Raw genomic sequence first — 21646 nt, 5'->3', positions numbered from 1 at the left:
TTAAAACTCCTCACCAGGGGGAAATATATTATAATTGTATAGATTAAATAGATTATAAAGATTAAATAGAAATAATTAGCACAGTATAACAGGAACAGAGGGAAACATCTCAGGGTTTTGTTTTGTTTTTTTAGCTTTCTTATTTCCTAGGGTGGATAGATCTTTAATAATTTGTTCAAAATAAGAAAACAAAGGTTTGATTAATCAATTAATTAATTTGTTTATTTATTTATTTTAAATGCACTGAATAAAGAAATTTATTCTAAGTATAATAATGTTCAATCCCACAGACATTATACTGTTCAAACGCAGTGAAACCAGACAAAGCCTTTCCAAAGTAAAGTCTCTTTAAAGCGTCGTGACGTCACCGCTCACCGGAAGTACACTGTGTTCCAGAAAAATCAGTCCGCTCGGCGACCCAATCAGACCACTCTGTTTCTTTCTTTCTCTCTTTTCTTTTTTTTTTTTCATGGTTCATGGTTCCGCCTGCAGGTTTCACTTCGCACTGAACTGCGACGTTGGTTTGAATCCCAGCCAATCAGGTGCGAGCTCGCAGGCAGCACTTCCGCAGTGTTTTCATTATTTCACCACCAGCAGCAACAGCAGCAGCAGCAGCACGTCTCTAATCACTGATCCGCCTGCACGTCTGCATGTCGGGACTTGGATCTAAGTGACACGATGGCAGAAAGACAGATCCTCTGATCAGGGAAAAACAACAACAAACAACAACAACAACAACAAACAAGCCAAAAGTGAGATCAGGAGCCACTGGATACTCGATTAGGTAATGCTTAACTAATTCAACTAAAACCACCCAAAACAATCCTAATACTAATGTGTTTACCTTATTTACTGTTCACACCATCATCAGGCTATTAAACAGTCATGCATTGTCACATAATACTAATACTAATAATAATAATAACACTAATAATAATAATAATAATAATAACAACCTTGAACAGCAGTGTTTATAATAAACCTCTAAACACTAACCAGCTTTTATCTTCCACAGCTTATTATATATTTCATATTATTTTTCCCCAAACTAGTTCATTTCTGAGTGTTTTTGTGTGTTATCGTTTATTTAAAGATGGCACACGTGTGTTTAAGCAGTAACCTATTATAAGACATCTCCTTTCACTTAGTGTGTGTGTGTGTGTGTGTTTACTTAGTGTATTTTAAAGTCCAATGTTCTTCTGAGATCTAAAATCTGTCAAAATATACCAAATGATCTAAATGGATGATTTGATGTTATCAGCTTAATAATAATAATAATAATAATAATAATCTTTATGTATATAACACTTCTTATTTCAACTCCAAAAATCTCAAAGTTTTTTACATATTATCTATAAAATTTGAAAATCATGTAAAAATCGCAGTGTTCTCTGTTGTTCTTTTTAAATGTTTGTTAAACTTTATTTTAACATTTATTACTATATTAGTAGTAAGTCATAAGGCATAATCTAGCAATATATTGCTATATCTATATGTGTTGTAATGTTTTAAATGTAAATCATTTATAATTGTAGTTAATTCAATTAAATTTTTTTGCTCTTTTTATATAAAGCACATTGCACTGCTTTAGATTGTAATTTTATCCATTAGGCAGCTGCTTTTATTCTGTCATACAAAGTGACTTTTAATCCCCAAACCCAGTCATTATTATTATTATTATTATTATTATTATTATTATTATTATTATTATTAGCAGTAGTAGTAGTGGTGGTATTAATAGAAGTCATGCAAGTAAGCAGAGAGAGCTAAACCACAAAGTTTCTGTGTAAAAAGAGTGAAAGATTATTCTGATTTTCTGAACAGCAGGGTGAAGATGCCGATCGACAGGCAGCGGATGCGTCCATGGCTCGAGGAGCAGATAAACAGCGGTAAAATCCAAGGCCTGATCTGGGTTAATAAGGTGAGAGAGAGAGAGAGAGAGAGAGAGAGGGGATCCTCTTTCCTAAAGCACTAACATGACAAATCACCCACACTTTTCTTAACAGGAGGAAAAGATATTCCAGATCCCGTGGATACACGCTGCCCGGCATGGCTGGGAATTGGATAAAGACGCTCCGCTCTTTATGAACTGGGCCATTCACACAGGTATCACCACAGCGCTTTAATATTTGTAAAGTTCTCATTGTACGTTCTGTAGAAAAAAAATAGCTATTAGTCTCAAAACATTCATGAAATATGGATTTAATTCAGATCAAACTTGAAGTCGTAAATTTGACATCTTAAACACTTGCGTCTGAAATGACTGAGTTTTATTACAAAGACTTATTTTAACAATTTTTTTAAATGTTTAGAAATATTTTCTTTTGATTATGTAGATTGTACAGATAAACTAAAGTGGATTGTTTACATGAAAAAAATGCACTGATTTTACATTAAACATGTATAGGTTTAGTAAATGCAGTAAAAATATTAAATTTGGTAAATATAAACACATATTTCTCATTACTGAAGCATTTTTGCCATGTTTTTTTGAACAAAAGTAATGTTTAAGTATATTTTATGCTTTATGTCTAAATAATTAAATTATTGGAGATGATAACCATACAACCACAAGCTGTAAGAAAAAGATGAATAAATAATGAATATACAGCCTTCATTCCTGGGCCTGCTGAGGGCTAAAAGGGCAGAATATTTCCTTATGGCCGAAAGAAATCCAGAGAAATGTTCCCTTGGCATCTGGAACAATTTCCTGGCAATTTTGTGAAATGAAAACAAAATTAGTCTGAGATCTGCCAAGCTTGCTGATATAAAGTGAGGTGGGGATAGTTTGTGACTCATTTCTTTATCATGTACACTTTCCTGAAGGAAAATACCATCCTGGAGTAGACAAACCTGACCCGAAGACATGGAAGGCAAACTTCCGCTGTGCCATGAACTCCTTGCCGGACATAGAGGAAGTAAAAGACAAGAGTATGAAAAGTGGAAGCAATGCATTCAGGATGTATCGCATGCTGTCTCCATCAGAAAGAGCAGCCAAGAAAGGTATTGCATTTACAAGTCCAGTTTAGCATGTGGCTGATGCTTTTATCCAAAGCTTTTATCCCTGTGAGGGAGAATTGAAGGCAAGCATAAATCTATTACAGCAGAATTCAATCCAAAGCTTTTATTTATGAGTACAGAACATTATCAGGAACTTTATTAGCCTAAGGGTACAAAGGGGTGTTTCCTGTTTCAGCAAGGAAAAAAATCTGTCTTTAAGTCTCTGACTCTTGATTGGTTCCAGTATTTAAGGCTCTGATACTTGATTGGTTCCAGTACTTCAGGTTCTGACTCTTGATTGGTGACAGTAGTTAAACCTCTGGCTCATAATTGGTTCCAGTCTCTAAACCTTTGACTCTTGATTGGTGACTGTTTTTAAGTCTCTGACCCTTGATTGGTTCCAGTCTTTAAGGCTCTGACCCTTGATTGGTTCCAGTATTTAAACCTCTGACTCTTGATTGGTTCCAGTATTTAAACCTCTGACTCTTGATTGGTTCCAGTATTTAAACCTCTGACTCTTGATTGTTTCCAGTGTTTAAGGCTCTGACACTTGATTGGTTCCAGTCTTTAAGGCTCTGTCTCTTGATAGGTTCCAGTCTTTAAGGCTCTGTCTCTTGATTGGTTCCAGTCTTTAAGGCTCTGACTCTTGATTGGTTCCAGTCTTTAAGGCTCTGTCTCTTGATTTTTTCCAGTCTTTAAGGCTCTGTCTCTTGATTGGTTCCAGTCTTTAAGGCTCAGATACTTGATTGGTTCCAGTCTTTAAGGCTCAGATACTTGATTGGTTCCAGTCTTTAAGGCTCAGATACTTGATTGATTCCAGTCTATAAGGCTCAGATACTTGATTGGTTCCAGTCTTTAAGGCTCTGGCCCATGATTGGTTCCAGTATTTACACGTCTGACTCTTGATTGGTTCCAGCTTTTAAGGCCCTGACTCTTGATTGTTTCCAGTGTTTAAGGCTCAGACACTTGATTGGTTCCAGTCTTTAAGGCTCTGTCTCTTGATAGGTTCCAGTATTTAAGGCTCTGATGTTTGATTGGTTCCAGTAGCTAAACCTCTGTCTCTTGATTGGTGTCCAGTACTTCAGGCTCTGACTCTTGATTGGTTCCAGTATTTTAAAGCTCTGACTCTTGATTGGTTCCAGTAGCTAAACCTCTGACTCTTGATTGTCAACAGTTTTTAAGGCTCAGATACTTGATTGGTTCCAGTCTTTAAGGCTCTGGCCCATGATTGGTTCCAGTATTTACACGTCTGACTCTTGATTGGTTCCAGCTTTTAAGGCCCTGACTCTTGATTGTTTCCAGTGTTTAAGGCTCAGACACTTGATTGGTTCCAGTCTTTAAGGCTCTGTCTCTTGATAGGTTCCAGTATTTAAGGCTCTGATGTTTGATTGGTTCCAGTAGCTAAACCTCTGTCTCTTGATTGGTGTCCAGTACTTCAGGCTCTGACTCTTGATTGGTTCCAGTATTTAAGGCTCTGATGTTTGATTGGTTCCAGTAGCTAAACCTCTGTCTCTTGATTGGTGTCCAGTACTTCAGGCTTTGACTCTTGATTGGTTCCAGTATTTTAAAGCTCTGACTCTTGATTGGTTCCAGTAGCTAAACCTCTGACTCTTGATTGTCAACAGTTTTTAAGGCTCTGATACTTGATGGGTTCCAGTAGCTAGACTTCTGACTCTTGATTGGTTCCAGTAGTTAAACCTCTGGCTCTTGATTGGTTCCAGTCTCTAAACCTCTGACTCTTGATTGTTTCCAGTGTTTAAGGCTCTGACACTTGATTGGTTCCAGTCTTTAAGGCTCTGACTCTTGATTGTTTCCAGTTTTTAAACCTCTGGCTCATGATTGGTTCCAGTCTTTAAGGCTCTGGCTCTTGATTGGTTCCAGTACTTAAGGCCCTGACACTTGATTGGTTCCAGTATTTCAGGCTTTGTCTCTTGATTGGTTCCAGTCTTTAAGGCTCTGTCTCTTGATAGGTTCCAGTATTTAAGGCTCTGATACTTGATTGGTTCCAGTATTTGAAGCTCTGACTCTTGATTGGTTCCAGTATTTCAGGCTTTGTCTCTTGATTGGTTCCAGTATTTCAGGCTTTGTCTCTTGATAGGTTCCAGTCTTTAAGGCTCTGATACTTGATTGGTTCCAGTATTTAAGGCTCTGATACTTGATAGGTTCCAGTATTTAAGGCTCTGACTCTTGATTGGTTCCAGTAGCTAAACCTCTGTCTCTTGATTGGTTCCAGTCTTTAAGGCACTGACTCTTGATTGGTTCCAGTTTTTAAACCTCTGTCTCTTGATTGGTTCCAGTCTTTAAGGCTCTGACACTTGATTGGTTCCAGTCTTGTCTGGGTTATTCTGAGTCTTTAGGTTTCACTTCAGTTAAATTTAACAGCCACATTCAGCCTTCAACAGTGAAGAGTTATTAGTTTTAAATTATTATTTATATCATTATTTAGCCTTTAATCATTTTCACATCAATCCTGTAACAATTGCCTCCTAATGTTTTTAGAACTTTGGGATGAGTAAGCTTCGCTAGATATTATTTTTCACTGATTCACTTATTTACTGATTATTACTCCACTCTCTCTGTTTGTCTTATCTTTGTTTTGTTTATTATATCATTTAATATTGTGGAATATTATGATAAAAAAAAACTTCCGATCCACATTTGCAGCAATGTGCTGAAGGCTTACAACTTGCAAGGGCCGCTCTATTCTTCTATATTTTAGAGACTTCACAGATACTGGAATGTGGTTGCTGTGAGTTGTTATTCAGAGTAGCCTCCCTAGACATAGGTGGCCTTGGGGGGTTTGTAGGGAAGATAGAGGGATGTTACAGGGGAGTTGGGTGAAAAGAGTATGAAGAGATGACATCTGTATGTATTTGACGCTTCAGTAAAATCCCTCTCCAGTCTTGGGTTTTAACAGTTCAGGAAAGTCAGTAGGTTATGACCTAGATGCTGTGAAGCCTTTTTTTTTTTAACAGACAAGTCAGAGGTAAGCTGTAACCTTTTCCCCCACTATGGAGCATTTTAAAGCTGTGGAAGTCTGTGAAACAAGAGAGAGTTTATGGTGGATGTTATACTGCATGCACAATAAACTTTAAGCTTAATTGTACTTTGCCTGGAGGGGGAATTTTTGTTAACACAGTGAAAGCTCGGTTGAAGTGCAAGACACTGCAAAGACATATGGATATAGTATGTAAAGGCTGGTGTTGTGCTGCTCATGTTGGGAACAAATGTTGAGAAGTGTTTCATTGTTTTGTCTTTATGGTGGGAGATAATCTTTGAAGCAAGAGATAATAATCTTTGAAGATAATCTTTGAGCAGAGAGGTTGATATGCAGGATGAACTTGGTGAAATGGTGGGATCTGTAGCTGAATTAGCTGAAACTGAGAAGGAACTTGCTCAGAAATGTGGAATATCAGCGGGAAAATTCTTTGTGGTTTGGAGAAAGGATTAGAAAAAATCCCATGAAAAAAACTAAGAACATAAAAGATGAAATATTGCCAAAAACAGATTTTCAGACTCAGAAACAGAAAAAGCTCTTCAAACAAAAGCAGTTGGAAAAGGCTCTCAAACATAATGCACATGGTGTAGAAATTTCTGCATTAGCTCTGCCCCCACTCTGAAAAAGGAACGCCCCCTCAGACAGAGAAATCCGAAGCTGAACAACAACGACTCTCAGAGCCTGAACTGGTAAACTGAGATGAAACGAAAAATAGAACACAAATGGCAAATTACGGCAAGTCACATTACATTACAGGACATTTTCCAGTGATTCTGCTGATGAAATCGAGACTTCTGAGAGATAGACACAGAAGAGGAGAAGTGACTCATCAACTTCAAATGCCAGCACCAGCTGACGTTAATAAATGGAGGAACGATATGAAACATCTTGGGAACATGGAGGATGTGATGTGATCTTCGTCGGCTCAAACCTATTTATAATCATCAAACATTTATTTGATGTTGTGATGATCTTGAGTGCTGTCATGGCACAAAGAGGACAATCTGAACTTGCTAGAGCCCTGGACAAAGTGATCGGTGAAGATAAGCAAAATCTAGCAGCAGCACTGGATCCTGAGAAAAATTACAGGCTACACTCAAGGTATAAATGAACCTTTTGCTATGTATGAAGTCATCAGAAATGAAAACATGGATGACCTCAACCATGGGGCAATGAGGCAAGCTTTTCTGAATGGAGCCCAGATGGAGCCTGGCAAATGACTACAAACTCACTGACCTTAGGTAGGACACAGTGGGAACTTATGGTGCTATGGCCAATACACCTGATACTCCTACAGCGAGATGTGGCATCACCAAAGAGAAGAATCAGAGCAGTAGACGTGACCAATGAGAAGTCAGTAGAACAAATGTAGGCATTGATTCTCTGTCATTCCCTGACTTTAAAGCTGTCATTCATGGTTATTTATTATCTTTTGGTTAAACATACTCTTTAAAGCTCTGTTCAGAAAGTGTCTAAGGTTTTCGGGTTCACTCTCTTGGTTAGCTTTAGTAATTTAGGCTCTGACTCTGGCGTCTGAAGTGCTGTTTGATGATGGTTTATGGGAATGTGCTGACTGTGAAGCTGTGTGTTTCCACCAGAGGAAGTTGGGAGGAGTATCCTTCTGAAAACCTCTACCTTCCCCACAAAAACTTTAGTTTTCCTGTCACAAAATGATTCAATCAGACACATCAGAGGTGAAAAAGGGCTCTGAATCTGGGACAGTGTTTCGTGTTGGTTATGAAGTCAAGCAGAATCTAGTCTTCAGTGGTGAGCTGTTAAAGCAGAACTCACTGTGAGTTCCCCGATTATAATGCACAGGACATATAAAACATAAAAATTCTATTATATCGGCTCTTTCACTCTTTTTTTTCAGGTTGGTACCACTGAACTCCTCATTTTCATTCTGTGGAACGTGGTTTTACATAGTCATATCCGTCTGTGAGGTTTGGTAAAAGTGGCTATTTGAGCAACCTGATAAAGGAACTTGATACCCAAATGGAGAAGTAAAAATACCAGTGTGTGGCCAGATTTTGGGGTAATGATATCAATCTGTACATTTTTGTCAAAACACACTAGGTGCTTTTTTTTTCAACATCTGTTCTTAGTAGCTTTTGCTAGTTTTTAATAGCACTCGTCTGGCAGGTTCCAATACTGCAGAACTGAAGTACAGAGTACGGTTAAAATGATCAAACAGTAGCTAATATATAATCATGGATGCAGTCAGCCGAGTCAGCGAGCTAACAAGAACTGGAATCTGCTAGCACTGTATAGGAGTGCCTTTGTCAGTTCATTGTTACAAGCTGATGTCTTTCCCAGAATGCAAATCTGATATTTGCATACAGAAAAGAGACCAGTGTGCTGGAGCATTCATGCTGTTGACTCAACCTTAACATCCAGGATTAAAGCTTTTGGGAGTCCTCCTTCATTAAAAAAAACAACAGTGCAGTTGATTTGATTTTCTATAACAGCAGCTCTGACAGTAGCGCAGGTTTATATTAAAGCGCTCGTTCTAATACGTTATCGTTTCTATAGCAACAGCTCATTCACAGGGACGTGTATAGCTGATGCGCCATATAAATGCATTTAAAAAATGAGCGTGAAGCTTTCTGTAAGGAGATGATTATTTAAATTTTTTGGAAGGAGTCTCCAGTGTCAGCACTTTGTAACCTTGTAACACATTAGCAAAGTTAATGTGCATAATGCAAGAGATAAAATGAAAATGCATTAAAAATGTTTTACTAGCTATATTGAAAACTTTCCTGAATTTTTTATTCCCTCGCTACTTGATGCAAGTGACAAAAATATAACGTTCAGAATCTATACACCGACGATCCACAGAGCAGCGATTGATATCAGCTACTCGTCACATTACTAAACACTGGCCATAAAATAAAGAGCTCACATTATTTCCTGTAATTAAATTAAGAAAAGTTCTAAAGCTAAAACACTAAAGCTAAACAGAAAAAAAAAAAGTTTTGTTGATCTATGTAAAATCTTCCATTGAATACAGTTTCTATTGCATACGTCTACAAACATTTCAAATTATTGAAAAATTTTCAGCAAAAAATAAATAAATAAATCACTGTCTGGTGGTGTTCTGACATGCAGGTTAGTACAGCAGTGTGAAGGTGGTGCTTTGTACAGCTAACTAGCCAGCTAACGTTAACTATCTAGCTAGAACACAGAGTGGAGTACCAAAACACACACTTCTGGTCGCTTTTGGTGTGTGTATTTTTAGGTCCCTGTCACTGAGTCTGCCTGTCTGTACGAGATTCTCGTTATATTTTAAAAACGAAAAAAAACTGAATGTTTGTAGGATTTATATGGAATTATCATCACATCAACCAGCAGATAAACTGATTACAAGGGTCAAGGTCACAGCAAGGTCAAATGTCTGAAATAGTTTTTCTTCCTTCATGTCTGAAGTGTATTTTAAGGGTAGTTCTTGTACACAAATTAGTAACAAGAAGGACTAGACTTTGGTGATGGTATCGAGTTGGACTGGTGTGTTCAAATCAGATAACTGATATGTCCAGCGTTTCTTTTAGCTCCTTAGCATAAGGGTTTGATGATGTATCAGTGACGATGTGTATTTTATGTGTCTAAAAAACTTCCACAGAATCCAGTCTGACAAAAAGTCAGTATTTTTTAAACTAAAAATCATACAGGCTGCAGCTTCAAGTCTGGTCTTCAAGTCTGGTGTGTGTGTGTGTGTGTGTGTGTGTGTATTTTTTTTTTTAGCAAAGAAGAAAAAGATGGAACGGGAGGCGAAAGCAAAAGTAAGCACACCTGACTTTAGTTTAAGAATATGGAGAATGTGTGTTGTTAAAAAATGTTCTAAAATCTGTATGGTGTAAATTTTTAGGGCCCTGTACAGAGACGGAAAGCTAAGAACAGCGAGCCGGAGAAAGAGTCGGAGTCGCAGTCGAAGGAAGACACGCTGCCGGACAGCACGGTTTTATCAACGGGTGAGGTTCTTGGAGCACGACGGTTTTTTTTGTTTGTTTGTTTGTTTTAGTTTTAGTCAGTAGTGATCAGCGTGATAACGGTCTGAATGAGATAAAGGTCAAAGTGTAAGAGTGTCCAGTTGCGTTTCTCCTCGGCAGAACCTGATCAAAGCCCGGATCTCAGTTCGCCGAGTAAGACGACAGTAGGCTATCTGCCAGACATCTGCGCTGTCGTGGAGGTCACCACGGAGAACGAGGAGTCAGCAGTCAGCTCCACTCAGATCCCTTACAACTTCCAGGTCTCCCCTGTGTCGTGCTGCGCCGGTACGTCCCGTTCGTTCACGCTCACTGTGAGAGTTTATCAGTTCCAGGTCCTTTATACAGTGTTTCAGTTCTCTAACAGTTATAGGATTTTTATTTAAATTTTTTTTTGGCATGATAAAACATTTTCTTTCTTACGCCAAAATGATTTGTGTACATACGCTGCCTGTCAAAAGTATTTGAACCCTCTGTGTTAATATTTTTGGTTAAAATTCAAGAAATGGGTTTAAGTTTATTTTGGGTCGAATATAGTTTTAGTTTTTAGTGGTTTTTATTTTCATTTTGAGAGTGTTTTTTAGATTTAGAGATTTTTTACGTTTTTTTTTCTTTCTAATAATTAAGTGTTTTTGTGTCTAGAGATATTTTAGTTTTGTTTTTTAGTCTGTTTTTTTTTAGGTTTTTATGTTTTTACATTTAGAGATATTTTATTTATTTTATGCTGTTTTAGGTTTAGAGATTTTTTTTTTTTTTAGTTTTTAGGGTTTTCTTAGGTTTAGAGATATTAGTTTTATGTTTTAGTTTTTTGTTTTTACTTTTTAGTTTTTGGGGTTTTTTTTACTTTTTTAGTAAGTTTTTATGTTTAGAGATCTTTTTAGTTTTGCATTTCTTTTTGTTTGTGTTTATGTTTTTAGATCTAGATATATTTTATGTATTATTGTGTTTTTTAATATTTAGAGATATTTTTAGTGTAGTGTGTAGTGTGTGCTGTAGAATTACAAAATCTACTACAAAATGGCAACTGAGAAATGTTCGTTAAAAAAAAAGATGTAACGGGTGAAAGGCAGATCTGAGTCACTCTAATCATCACATAAACATATGTTTGAGTTACAGTTGATGCTAATGTTGATAACTAATATCAACTCTAAGACAAGCGTTGCTGAATTCTGGATTGTGATTGGTCAGAAGGTGTTGATTAATTTCCTAGAACAGCAGCTCTGACAGTAATGCAGCAGGTTTATATTAATGCACTCGCTGTGATACGTTATCGTTTCTATAGCAACAGCTCATTCACAGGGACGTGTACAGCGGACGCTCCATATAAACGCATTAAAACCGTGTTTAATGGTTGATCTGGTGAAGTTTTCAGTAATGAGGTGTTTATTCAACATTTATGGAAGGAGTCTCCAGTGTCAACAGCTTACACTGACAAACTGAGAGGAATAAAACATTTGGAAAGTGCAGTTATGGGATATTTATCCACGTTGTGGTGGTAACAGTAACTAAGCAGACTGAAAATAGTGTCGCTGAGTTTATTGTGCTAAAGAACTGAAAAGAGAACTGAAAAGTGTCGTGAAGGTGTTTTAGTCAGAACAAGAACAGGTCACTGATCTGGAGCAGTATGCAAAAAGAAATGACGGGAAATAAACTGAAGTATATCGAGTGTAATGGTGTACGTATTAATACTGATAATAAGTTTAATTTTAATTTGAAGAAGTTGTTCAACAAATACAGTAGAGTAAGATAATATCAGATACTTTGCTCCAGTGATGATGATATAGATTTTAAAGGCCAGTGAAGTATCAGTGATGTATGAGTCCTATTTCATCCTACTTTGTGTAGCAAAATCATCACATCACGCTACACCATGGAGGAAGAAGGACTGGCCTCCACTCAGCACGTATCACCAGTTTCACTCCCTTATTTAAGAGATGTTATTGAGTAATTTTCCACTATACTCAATTCCTCTTTTCACCCAGAATAATGTCTGAATAATTTTATGATTTTTTTTTTATTTTAGTGTTTTATTGTGTTTAGACATATTTTTCATTTATCTTTTATAGTGTATTTATTTATTTATTTATTTTTTAATGTTTAGGGTGTTTTTATTACTTTTAGACATATTTCCAATTTTAGGTTATAGTGATTTTTTTTTAGGTTTGTAGATATTTTTAATTTTAGTTTGTAGCATGTCTTAAAATTCAAATTCAAATTCAGTCTGACAGTACCGATATAAAGTGCGGATATGTGCAGTTTTATGCCGTTTGTGCGATTATAATGTGCAGTTTGCATTAAATGCAATACTAAATACTAAATTGCAATACTAAAATAAATTAGTAACGTTATGTATGTAGGTGTAGATGGAGGTTGGGTGTTTGGAGGAGATGTATGGATGGAGATGAATGATTCTCAGTCGCTGGTGTTGTACTGGTTGAGGGCCCGAATGGCCTGCGGAGAGAAGCTCCTCCTCATCCTCTCTGTACTGGCCTTCAGGAAGCGGAAGCACTTCCCTGACCACAGCAGAGAGAAGAGTCCATTGTTCAGATGGTTGAGGTCTTTGACTATGTTCCTGGCCTTGTTCCAGCACGGCCTGCTGTAGATAGAGTGCAGGTCAGGGAGCTCTGTATGCTCAGCTGATCGCACCAGCGTCTGTCCTGCTGGGTGCTGTTCCCAAACCAGGCTGTGATGCTTCCCGTCAGGATGCTCTCATGGCCTTCACCAGGGTGTTAACATGGCAGGACAGGTCCTGCGTGATGTGAACACCAAGGTACCGGAAACTATCCACTCTCTCCACTGGGGTCCTGTTGATCGTGAGGGGTTGGTAGCTCCTCTCCTGCTTCGTGCTGAAGTCCACAATCAGCTCTTTAGTCTTGCTGACGTTCAGGAGGAGATTGTTCTCCAATGCTCCAGGCTTGTTATCTCCTCCAGGTAGGCCTTCTCGTTGTTGTCGGAGATCCAGCCCACCACAACAGTGTCGTCAGCAAACTTAACAATGGTGGTAGAGCTGGAAGTGGCTACGCAGTCATGTGTGTACACTGAGTACAGCAGGGGCTCAGAACACAACCCTGTGGTTGCTGACAGTGAGGGAGGATGAATTATAGAGTTAAATGCCGAGCTGTAGTCAACAAAGAGCATTTTCACATTATTCCCCTTCCCGGTGTCCAGACGGCTCAGAGTTGTGCGTAGTCGGAGCAGTTGTGACGGCAGCCGACCGCACCGGCGCCATTTGGTATAAATATATATATATATTAGATTTAGAGATATTTTTATTTATGTTTGTAGTGTTTTTTTTTGGTTTTTTTTAGGTTGAGATTTATCATTTCAGTTTTTAGCTTTATTAGGTTTAGAGATTTTTTTTTTTTTTAGTCTTTAGCCTTTTCTGTTCTAGGTTTAGAGATGGTTTCAATTTATGATTTTAGTGTTTTTATTATGTTTAGTGGTTTTTAATTTAAGTTTGTAGGGTTTTTAGGTTTCGTGATTTTTTTTATTTTAGTTTATTGGGATTTTTAGGTTGAAATTTTTATTTAAAAGGTTTACAGATAGTTTTAATTTATATTTGAAGGGGTTTTTAAGGGTTAGAGATATTTAGCTTGTAGTGTTAGATTTGATGATTTTTTTGTTTGTTTGTTTGTTTCGTTTGTAGTGATTTTTTTAAGTTTTATTTTTAATTTTAGTTTGTAGTGTGAATGTAAACTCTAAGCAGAGGCCCTGTGGAAATGAGTCCGTTCAGAAATGTTCTCTGCTTAATAAAAAAAAAAAAAAAAAGAAATTAAATTGCCAATATTTAACATGAGAATATTTAATTGTATCTGATTTTTCCTCATTTTGCTGTTTTTTTGTTTTTTGTTTTTTTTTTTTACAGAGAGCGACGCTGAGAGCACACACAGTGAGGAAGACTTGGAGGTGTGTAAACTTTAACGCTGCAGTCACACTGAATCCCCGATGCTTTACCTTTTATACTGAATGCTGCACTACCAAGAACTGCTTTTATTTCATCAAACTAATATACTTTAACCTCTTAAACTCTAGAAACACCAGATTTTATTTATTGTTTTTTAACAAATATACAAGCAAGTGGAGCACAACAAACTTAGAGTGCTTGATTTTTTTAAATTAATTTTTATATCATTTTAATATTATTTGTATTATTTCTGTTTTAGAGATGTTTTTAGTTTTTGCTTTTGTAAGTTATTTTTAGTTTTTAGTGTATTTTTTTAGATTTAGACATTTTAGTTTTAGTGTGTGTTTTTTTATTTTTATTTGAGATGTTCTTATTTATTTATTTTTTTGTTTAGAGTTATTTTTAGTTTTTTTGTGTGGTTTTTTTTAGGCTCAGAGATTTTTTTTTTCTCTTTTCTTTTTTGTAGAGATTATTTTACTTTTTAGTGTTTTTGGCTGAGATTATTTTAGTTTTAGGTTTTCAGTGTTTCTTAGGTTTAGGGATCTATTTTTAGCTTTAGTTTTAGTTTCAGGGTCTATTTAGAAATATTTTTAGTTTTAAGTGTTTTATGTTAAAAATATACATTAAAGATTTTTTAGTGTCTATTGTTACTTTAGACATTCCTTTAGTGCGTTTTGCTTTAAAGTTTAAAGCTGTTTGTTTTAGTTTTTAGTTCTGTTGGTCAGTGTGTGAGTGACTCTGCTGTGCACGTATACTTTCAGTTTCATCGTGTTTTCCCCTCTTCACTTCAGAGCTGCGCAGTGTGTTATTCGAAACGAGACATTAAAGACAGAATTAAAAATAGACGCACAGTGCGGTCACGGTCTTCTGCACTGCCACACTTAAAATGGACGTTGTCATGTCTCGGAATGGATGAATCTTCACTGCTCTATTTAACATTATTTCGCTTTACTGTCACACAACTGCTGATGTTTATGTGAGTAACAGCACGAGTAGCAAAATAATGAAGAGTTGTGATTATTATTGCAGCGCACATTTGAGGCTTTTCCCTCTCAAACACGTTCATTAATTAGCTTATTAAATGTTCGAGGTGTGTTAAAACAAATAAAACTCAAACTCAATTAATTGTGCAAATGAATTGTCATGAAACGTCTTGAAGAAATTTCAAAGGCGCCTTTAAAGCAGTTGTTTTTCAACCCATCAGTTTATAACAACGCTGTTATTAAAAATTTCTGTTTTTAATAACTGATAAAATGAAAACAGTTCCTGGTGACACACTCAGATTATTAGACATGACTGTTAAAAGAAGCTTAAGAGGTTATTTATAATCTGTATTTTTTTCCCCACCTCCAGCCTCAGGACTTGTCCGTCGGTTCGAGACAATCTTGCTCCTCCGTGCTCAGGATAGCGCCCAGCCTTCTGGATAAATCGAGCTCGTTCATCTCGGAAAAGACGAACTTTTGGGTGACGAGCTGCCGAGAGGATTCGCCCATGATCAGCTACGACGTGGAGCCCTGGCGCCCGTTCCTCCCTGCCCTGACCTTCGACCTCAGCACCAGCTCCACGTCTCGAGCCAGTGTTATCATGAAAGCCGTGGACCTTTCCTCCAAAAAGACGTAGAACGGGGATTCGCTGCTAAACAGCCGCTCTGCTGCACAGATTTCATTTTTCCTCCGCCTGCATCCGTGGAGAGGTGCAGTGAACCGGGTGTTGTTGTTTTTTTTTTTTCTTTTCCCTGGTGCTACGTTCAATCCCTGGGAGCGTGTAAGGTGTACCTTTATCTGAATGTAAGGCCATGCAAAGCTAAAAGCTCGTCGAGTCGTTGACCCACAACAGATATGTTTATTTAGCAATAAAATTAAAACTGTAGCTACCGAGTTAACATTAGCTAGCTAGTATCATTTCGGAGCGATATATTTTTATCCTAAAATATTTACGTGGGTCAGGAAACTCGGTGATCCTGAACAAGTTCACGCACCGTCTCGGGTAGCTAAGTACCGGTTTTATAGCCCTGTCAGGATTAGAACGTTTTAGCTGACCGTTAATAATAAATAATAATAACAAGTAACAGCTGTTAAATTTTTTTTCCAAATTTAATGAAATAAAAATATTGCAGCTTGACGTTCATCTCTCCTGATGATAAATTGAGATGTCCAATATAACTGATTATCGAAACATGCCTATTCAACACTAAAGTGCTTTTTTTTTTTTTTTAGATGTTAATGTAGGAAACCTAGCTAAGAAGATTTTTTCCTTTTTTTTTCTTTCTTTCTTTTTTTTTTTTTTTTTTTTTAGCAGGATCAAGCTGTTTAATTTTGCATGGCCTAAACCAAAGACATACCTCAACTAACCAGTACATTGTTTAAAAAAAAAAAAAAAAAAAAAACAAATGTGTGGAATTACCTCAGAGACTGATTCACGGTTCATTGCACTCAAAGTAAAGTATTAATTACAGGATCACAGATCTTACTTTATGGCACAAGACTTCATCAAAACTAGCTTCTTTCATTGTAGCAGTTAGGGATGCATCGATACCGACGCTGGTATCAGGTTTCGGTCCGATACTGTGCTGAATTACTCGTAATCCGGTACGAATGTCCATTACGAGGGGGTCGTACGGTGTGACGTCATCCTTCTGTAAGTTGTTGCGCTGACGAACAGACGACAGGAAATTGTGCAAGCTGTGCTGTTTGAAAATATCAAGATGAGGAACTAAGGCATCTCCCTACAATACAAGTAACCTGATAAAACATCTTATGGCCTTTAAAATACAGCATCCTGAGCTCATGTTTAATGACCGTGCGAGCTGATACTGCTCCGCATGCGCTCTATTAAAACTACTCTCTAAACATCTTAAACATGAAAAGCACAAGGAGTTCATCGCTAGCGGCACACGGCAGCAACCATCATACACACAGCTGAATAAAATGTTCCCTTGATTGATCAATACTAAGTAGTTTACTCATTCTGCTATCGGTATCGACGAGTACAAAAGAAAATGTACTCTGGAAAAAAAACAAAAATAACAACAGGTATCGATGCATCCTTAATAACAAAGTTGTGTTCGCATTTCTCAGGTAGTGGTAATGCTAATCATACGAAAGCAGAGATTGTAGAATCATAGAAAAGTGGTATAACAGCTAAACGCATGCTAATGCTAATAGGTGGCCTGGTGTAAAGCAAAGCAGACGGCTTTCACTTTAAACCCAGTGGAGAAAGGACAGACTGGATTTAAACCCAAACTAATGATGATACAATAAAACCAGGAGTCTGAGAGAGATGGAGTAGATTACGCTACACACATCTGCGTAACTGGTTCACTTCTGGATCAAAGTGAACGCTTGGGAAAGGATGTGTGACGTGACGTGACGTGACGTAACGATCGTTGAATCGTCTGTAGACGATATTACACAGCTATGATATCCAGTGATGTCGCTCTGATTACGCTGTATTATTTTACCAAAAACGCTTTTTTGCGTAGGAGCTCATCAGTTTAACATCAGCGTTGTGTTAATGAGTTCTCACGCAAAAATACACCAAGTCTGTTTCTCCACAATGAAACAGGACACGAGCAAATCGACGTGTGAGTCCGGAACGATTCGCTCAGGTGTTTTCAACTGGCTGAGATACCACCTGTAAGCCCCGCCCACTCCCCTCCATCACACACGCTCTCGCCTGCACTCGCGGCGCGCTCTCGCTTTCTGCAAAAGTTTAAATCAGAATAATTTGAGTTCATTAATGTGAAATAAAATCTAACGGTGTACTGTATGTTCGACTTAGCTATCATTAGACATGTATAATTAGCATCAGTTAAATATATTTACTACAGAAGCCACTGAGAAATTTCACCCAAAATTGATTTAAAAAAAGAAAAAAAAGACACTTTCAGTGTTTTTTCCTAAAAAAGATTACACAGATTAAAAAAGATTGTCAGATTTAACACTTTACAAATAATATTAATGGTAATGATGAATAGAAAGTGATTAAATAACACTGTTTCTACTCTCCTTAAACCTGAAATGGTGTAAATGCTAGTTTTCCCTTTTTCTTTTGCTCATTTTCTCCGCACATGTGAACACTGAGACACGATTTCAGATTCCTCAGACGGATCCAGTGGATCACGCATGAGATCCAACATGTCTTCAGTTCCCCAATCACAGCTTTACTTCCTACCTGTAGGGGTGGGTGATGTGACAAAATGATCATATCACGATACTTTTTACAAGATATTTTTATGATACGTGATATATACAGGTTTGCTGACGTTCAGCAATACAGTAGAGCTGCATTTAAAAAAAAAAAAAAAACTATGAAAAGTTTTTATATCTACAAATTACTCTAAACTGAAACAAAATTTTAACATCAACGCAGCTGCGTTACAGAGTTTGTAATTGCTATTTTTAAAAAAAAAAACGTTAGTAAAAGATACATGCAATATCTCAGAAAAGTGTGTTGTGAGAATCTGTGTTTTAGTAGTTAGCTTTCGAAGCTGTATATAGCAACGACAGTTTCTCATCAGAACAAAAAAAAACACCTATGAGTGAGAACAGTAGCCGTCGCTACGCGCCCACATCCTGTAGACAAACTAGACTTGTCATCTGCTAGCGTGAATGTGATCAGGTCTGGGCGATTATTATTTATCATGATTTTTTTACATGGTTAACAGTGAAGCCTAGCTTGTGAGATGAGAAATGCTTTGCACCGGGTCGCCTTTTCATTCCTACAGTTGCATTAAGACAATAGAAATGCTTATTACTTTATAGAGGTTTCATTTCTAAACACTTGGTGAAGCAGAAGTATCACTGTGATCGCTGTAGTTCTGGAGTTCTCATGTAATACACAGTTTGGTGTTTTTCCTGCACACGCACTCTTGCTGTTAGCGTGAATCCGTGTGTTAGCGCCGAGAAACACTAAACTGTAACGCGGAAATGTTAAGCAGTCAAGGTTTTGAAGCCTTCAGTGATTTTGACATATACATGATTTTTAGATTTGTATATTAGGGTTTATAACTGAGGGGTATTTTAGATATTTTTAAGATGAATTTTGCGTGAATGATTCATAAACAAAAATGAAAAAAAAAATAAAACAGGTTCAATAATCTGCAGGATGTGTAGGGTGTCAAACTCAATTCCTGAACAATCACAGCACTGTTCAACCGAATGGACTGGCTTAAATGACACAATAAATAATGAAGTCACAGGACATCACACACTCATTCACACTCATTCACACACTCGCTCAATACCTAGGGACAGTTTATCTTAGCCTGGCATGTGTCTGGGAGGTGGGAGGAACCCGGAGAGAACCTGAGGGAAACCCACACGGACACGGGGAGAACGTGTGAAACATCATACAGACAGTAACACGAGCTCACCATCAAACCAGAGACCCAGAGATGTCAACTTACTAGTTCCTACCTGTAGGATAATAAATGACACCACCTGTAAGCCCCGCCCACTCGCCTCCATCTCACATGCTCTCACCTGCACTCACAGCGCGCTCTCGCTTTCTACAAAGGTTTAGATCAGAATATTTTGAGTTCATTAATGTGAAATAAAATCTAACAGTGTACTGTATGTTCGACTTAGCTATCATTAGACAGGTGTATAATTAGCATCAGTTAAATATATTTATTACAGAAGCCACTGAAAAATTTCACCCAAAATTAAAAAAAAAAAAAAAAAGATTAATACTTTGACCTATAAAGATTACACAAGCGCACAACAAAGTGTCAAATTTAACACTTTACAAATAATATTAATGGTAATGTTAATTAGAAAGTGATTAAATACACTGTTTCTACTCTCCTTAAACCTGAAATGGTGTAAATGCTAGTTTTTCCTTTTTTTTCTCTCGAATTTCTCCACACGTGAACACTGAGACGCGATTTCAGATTCCTCAGACGGATCCAGTGGATCACGCATGAGATCCAACATGTCTTCAGTTCCCCAATCACAGCTTTACTTCCTACCTGTAGGGGTGGGCGATGTGACAAAATTATCACATCATGATACTTGAAGATATTTTTATGTTACACATTCTGTAACAATATATACAGTAGGTTTGCTAACCAACTGCCAGCAATCCAGTAGTGCTGCATTTACAGTGGATATAAAAAGTTTACACACCCCTGTTAACATGGCAGGTTTTTGTGATGTAAACAAATGAAACCAAGATAAATCACGTCATGAACGTTTTCTACCTTTATTGGGAACAACAATAAGAATCATTTCAGGGCAAAAAATTTTAAAATATATGTAATATAAAATGCACAGTAACCTGGTTGCATAAGTGTACACACCCCTAAACGAATGCTTAGTTGAAACACCTTTAGATTTTATCACGGCATTCAGTCTTTTTGGCTAAGAGTTAATCCATTTTTCCACATCTTGACTCAGCAATATTTTGCTATTCTTTTTTGCAAAACCATTTTAACTCTGTCAAATTAGACGGCCATTTCCTGTGCACAGCCCTCCTCAGGTCACCCCACAGATTTGGGACTGGATTTAGATCTGGACTCTGGCTGGGCCATTCCAAAACCTTCATCTTGATCTGGTGAAGCCATTCCTTTGTTGATTTGGATGTGTGCTTCGGGTCGTTGTCATGCTGAAAGGTGAAATTCCTCTTCATCATAAGTTTTAGCAGAAGCCTTAAGGTTTTGCACCAGCAGAAGAAAAGCAGCTCCAAAGCACGATGCTGCCACCACCATGCTTCACCATGGGGATGGTGTTCTTTTCGTGATGTGCTATATGTACATATATATACATATACGCCAAACATATCTTTTGGTATTATGGCCAAAATGTTCACCGTTAATCTCATCAGACCATAACACATTATTCCACATGGTTTGGGGAGATTGGATGTATTTTTGTGCAAACTTTATCCAGGCTTGGATATTTTTTTGGTCAAAAAAAGGCTTCCGTCTTGCCACCCTACCCCGTAGCCCAGACGTATGAAGAATTCAGGAGATTGTTGTCACATGTAGGGAGCAACCACTAGCCAGAAATTGCTGCAATTCTTTTAATGTTGCTGTCGGCCTCTTGGCAGGCTTCCTGACCAGTTTTCTCCTGATCTTCTCATCAATTTTACAGGGACGTCCTGTTCTATTGTAAAGACATTACTGTCTTTACGATCTTCCATGGTATAGCCAATGCATTGGAATTTTTTTTTGTATCCCTCTCCTGACTGAAAATTTTCAACATTGAGATCCCGTACCTGCTTTGTAAGCTCTTTGCAGCCCGTGGCTTTTCCAGCTGGATGTTACCAAGATGATGGCAGGAAAATCCCACAGGAAAAGCTGTATTTAATTGAAAGCAGGTGTACACTAATTAGTATTTAACAGTTAGTTAGTTTGTGTGTGAATGTGATTGGTTGATTCTGAACACTGCTACATTCCCAATTATAAAAGGGTGTGCACACTTACACAAGTTGGGTATTGGAAGTTTTTTGTTTTTGTTTTTTTAAAAACATTTCTGGTTGTTTGTCACTTGATTTTTATATGTTGCAATTTCACAATAAAGTTAGAAAATGTTCCAACATGGTTTAACTTGTTTCTTTTTTTTTTTTACATCACAAAAACCTGCCATTTTAACAGGGGGGGGGTGTAGACTTTTTATATCCACTGTAAAAAGAAACTATGAAAAGCTTTTATATCTACAAAAATATATTACTTTAAACTGAAACATCTAATGATTTTAATAAATTCTAAATAATAAAACGGTCCAGTACGAAATTTTAACATCAACTCAGAGGCTACCA

The 21646-nt window shown here is 37.3% G+C and overlaps 1 protein-coding gene across 2 annotated transcripts; it reads left to right on the top strand.

The window, feature by feature from the left end:
* The first annotated feature begins 369 nt into the window (after positions 1-369).
* irf2a (interferon regulatory factor 2a) lies at positions 370-18987 on the top strand. Of its 2 annotated transcripts, none has more exons than XM_026932379.3 (9): positions 370-784; positions 1828-1921; positions 2007-2106; positions 2827-3003; positions 9740-9777; positions 9864-9966; positions 10105-10269; positions 13847-13887; positions 15239-18987. In XM_026932379.3, the coding sequence occupies exons 2-9, from the start codon at positions 1835-1837 to the stop codon at positions 15503-15505; spliced, it is 978 nt and encodes a 325-aa protein (XP_026788180.1). In that variant the 5' UTR covers positions 370-784; positions 1828-1834; the 3' UTR covers positions 15506-18987. The 2 variants fall into 2 exon arrangements, with proteins under 2 accessions (XP_026788180.1, XP_026788173.1); XM_026932372.3 differs by having other exon boundaries at positions 375-784; positions 1825-1921.
* Positions 18988-21646: the final 2659 nt, after the last annotated feature.

Source organism: Pangasianodon hypophthalmus, chromosome 3, assembly GCF_027358585.1.
Source record: "Pangasianodon hypophthalmus isolate fPanHyp1 chromosome 3, fPanHyp1.pri, whole genome shotgun sequence".
NCBI lineage: Eukaryota > Metazoa > Chordata > Actinopteri > Siluriformes > Pangasiidae > Pangasianodon > Pangasianodon hypophthalmus.
This window is presented reverse-complemented; position numbering and strand designations above follow the sequence as displayed.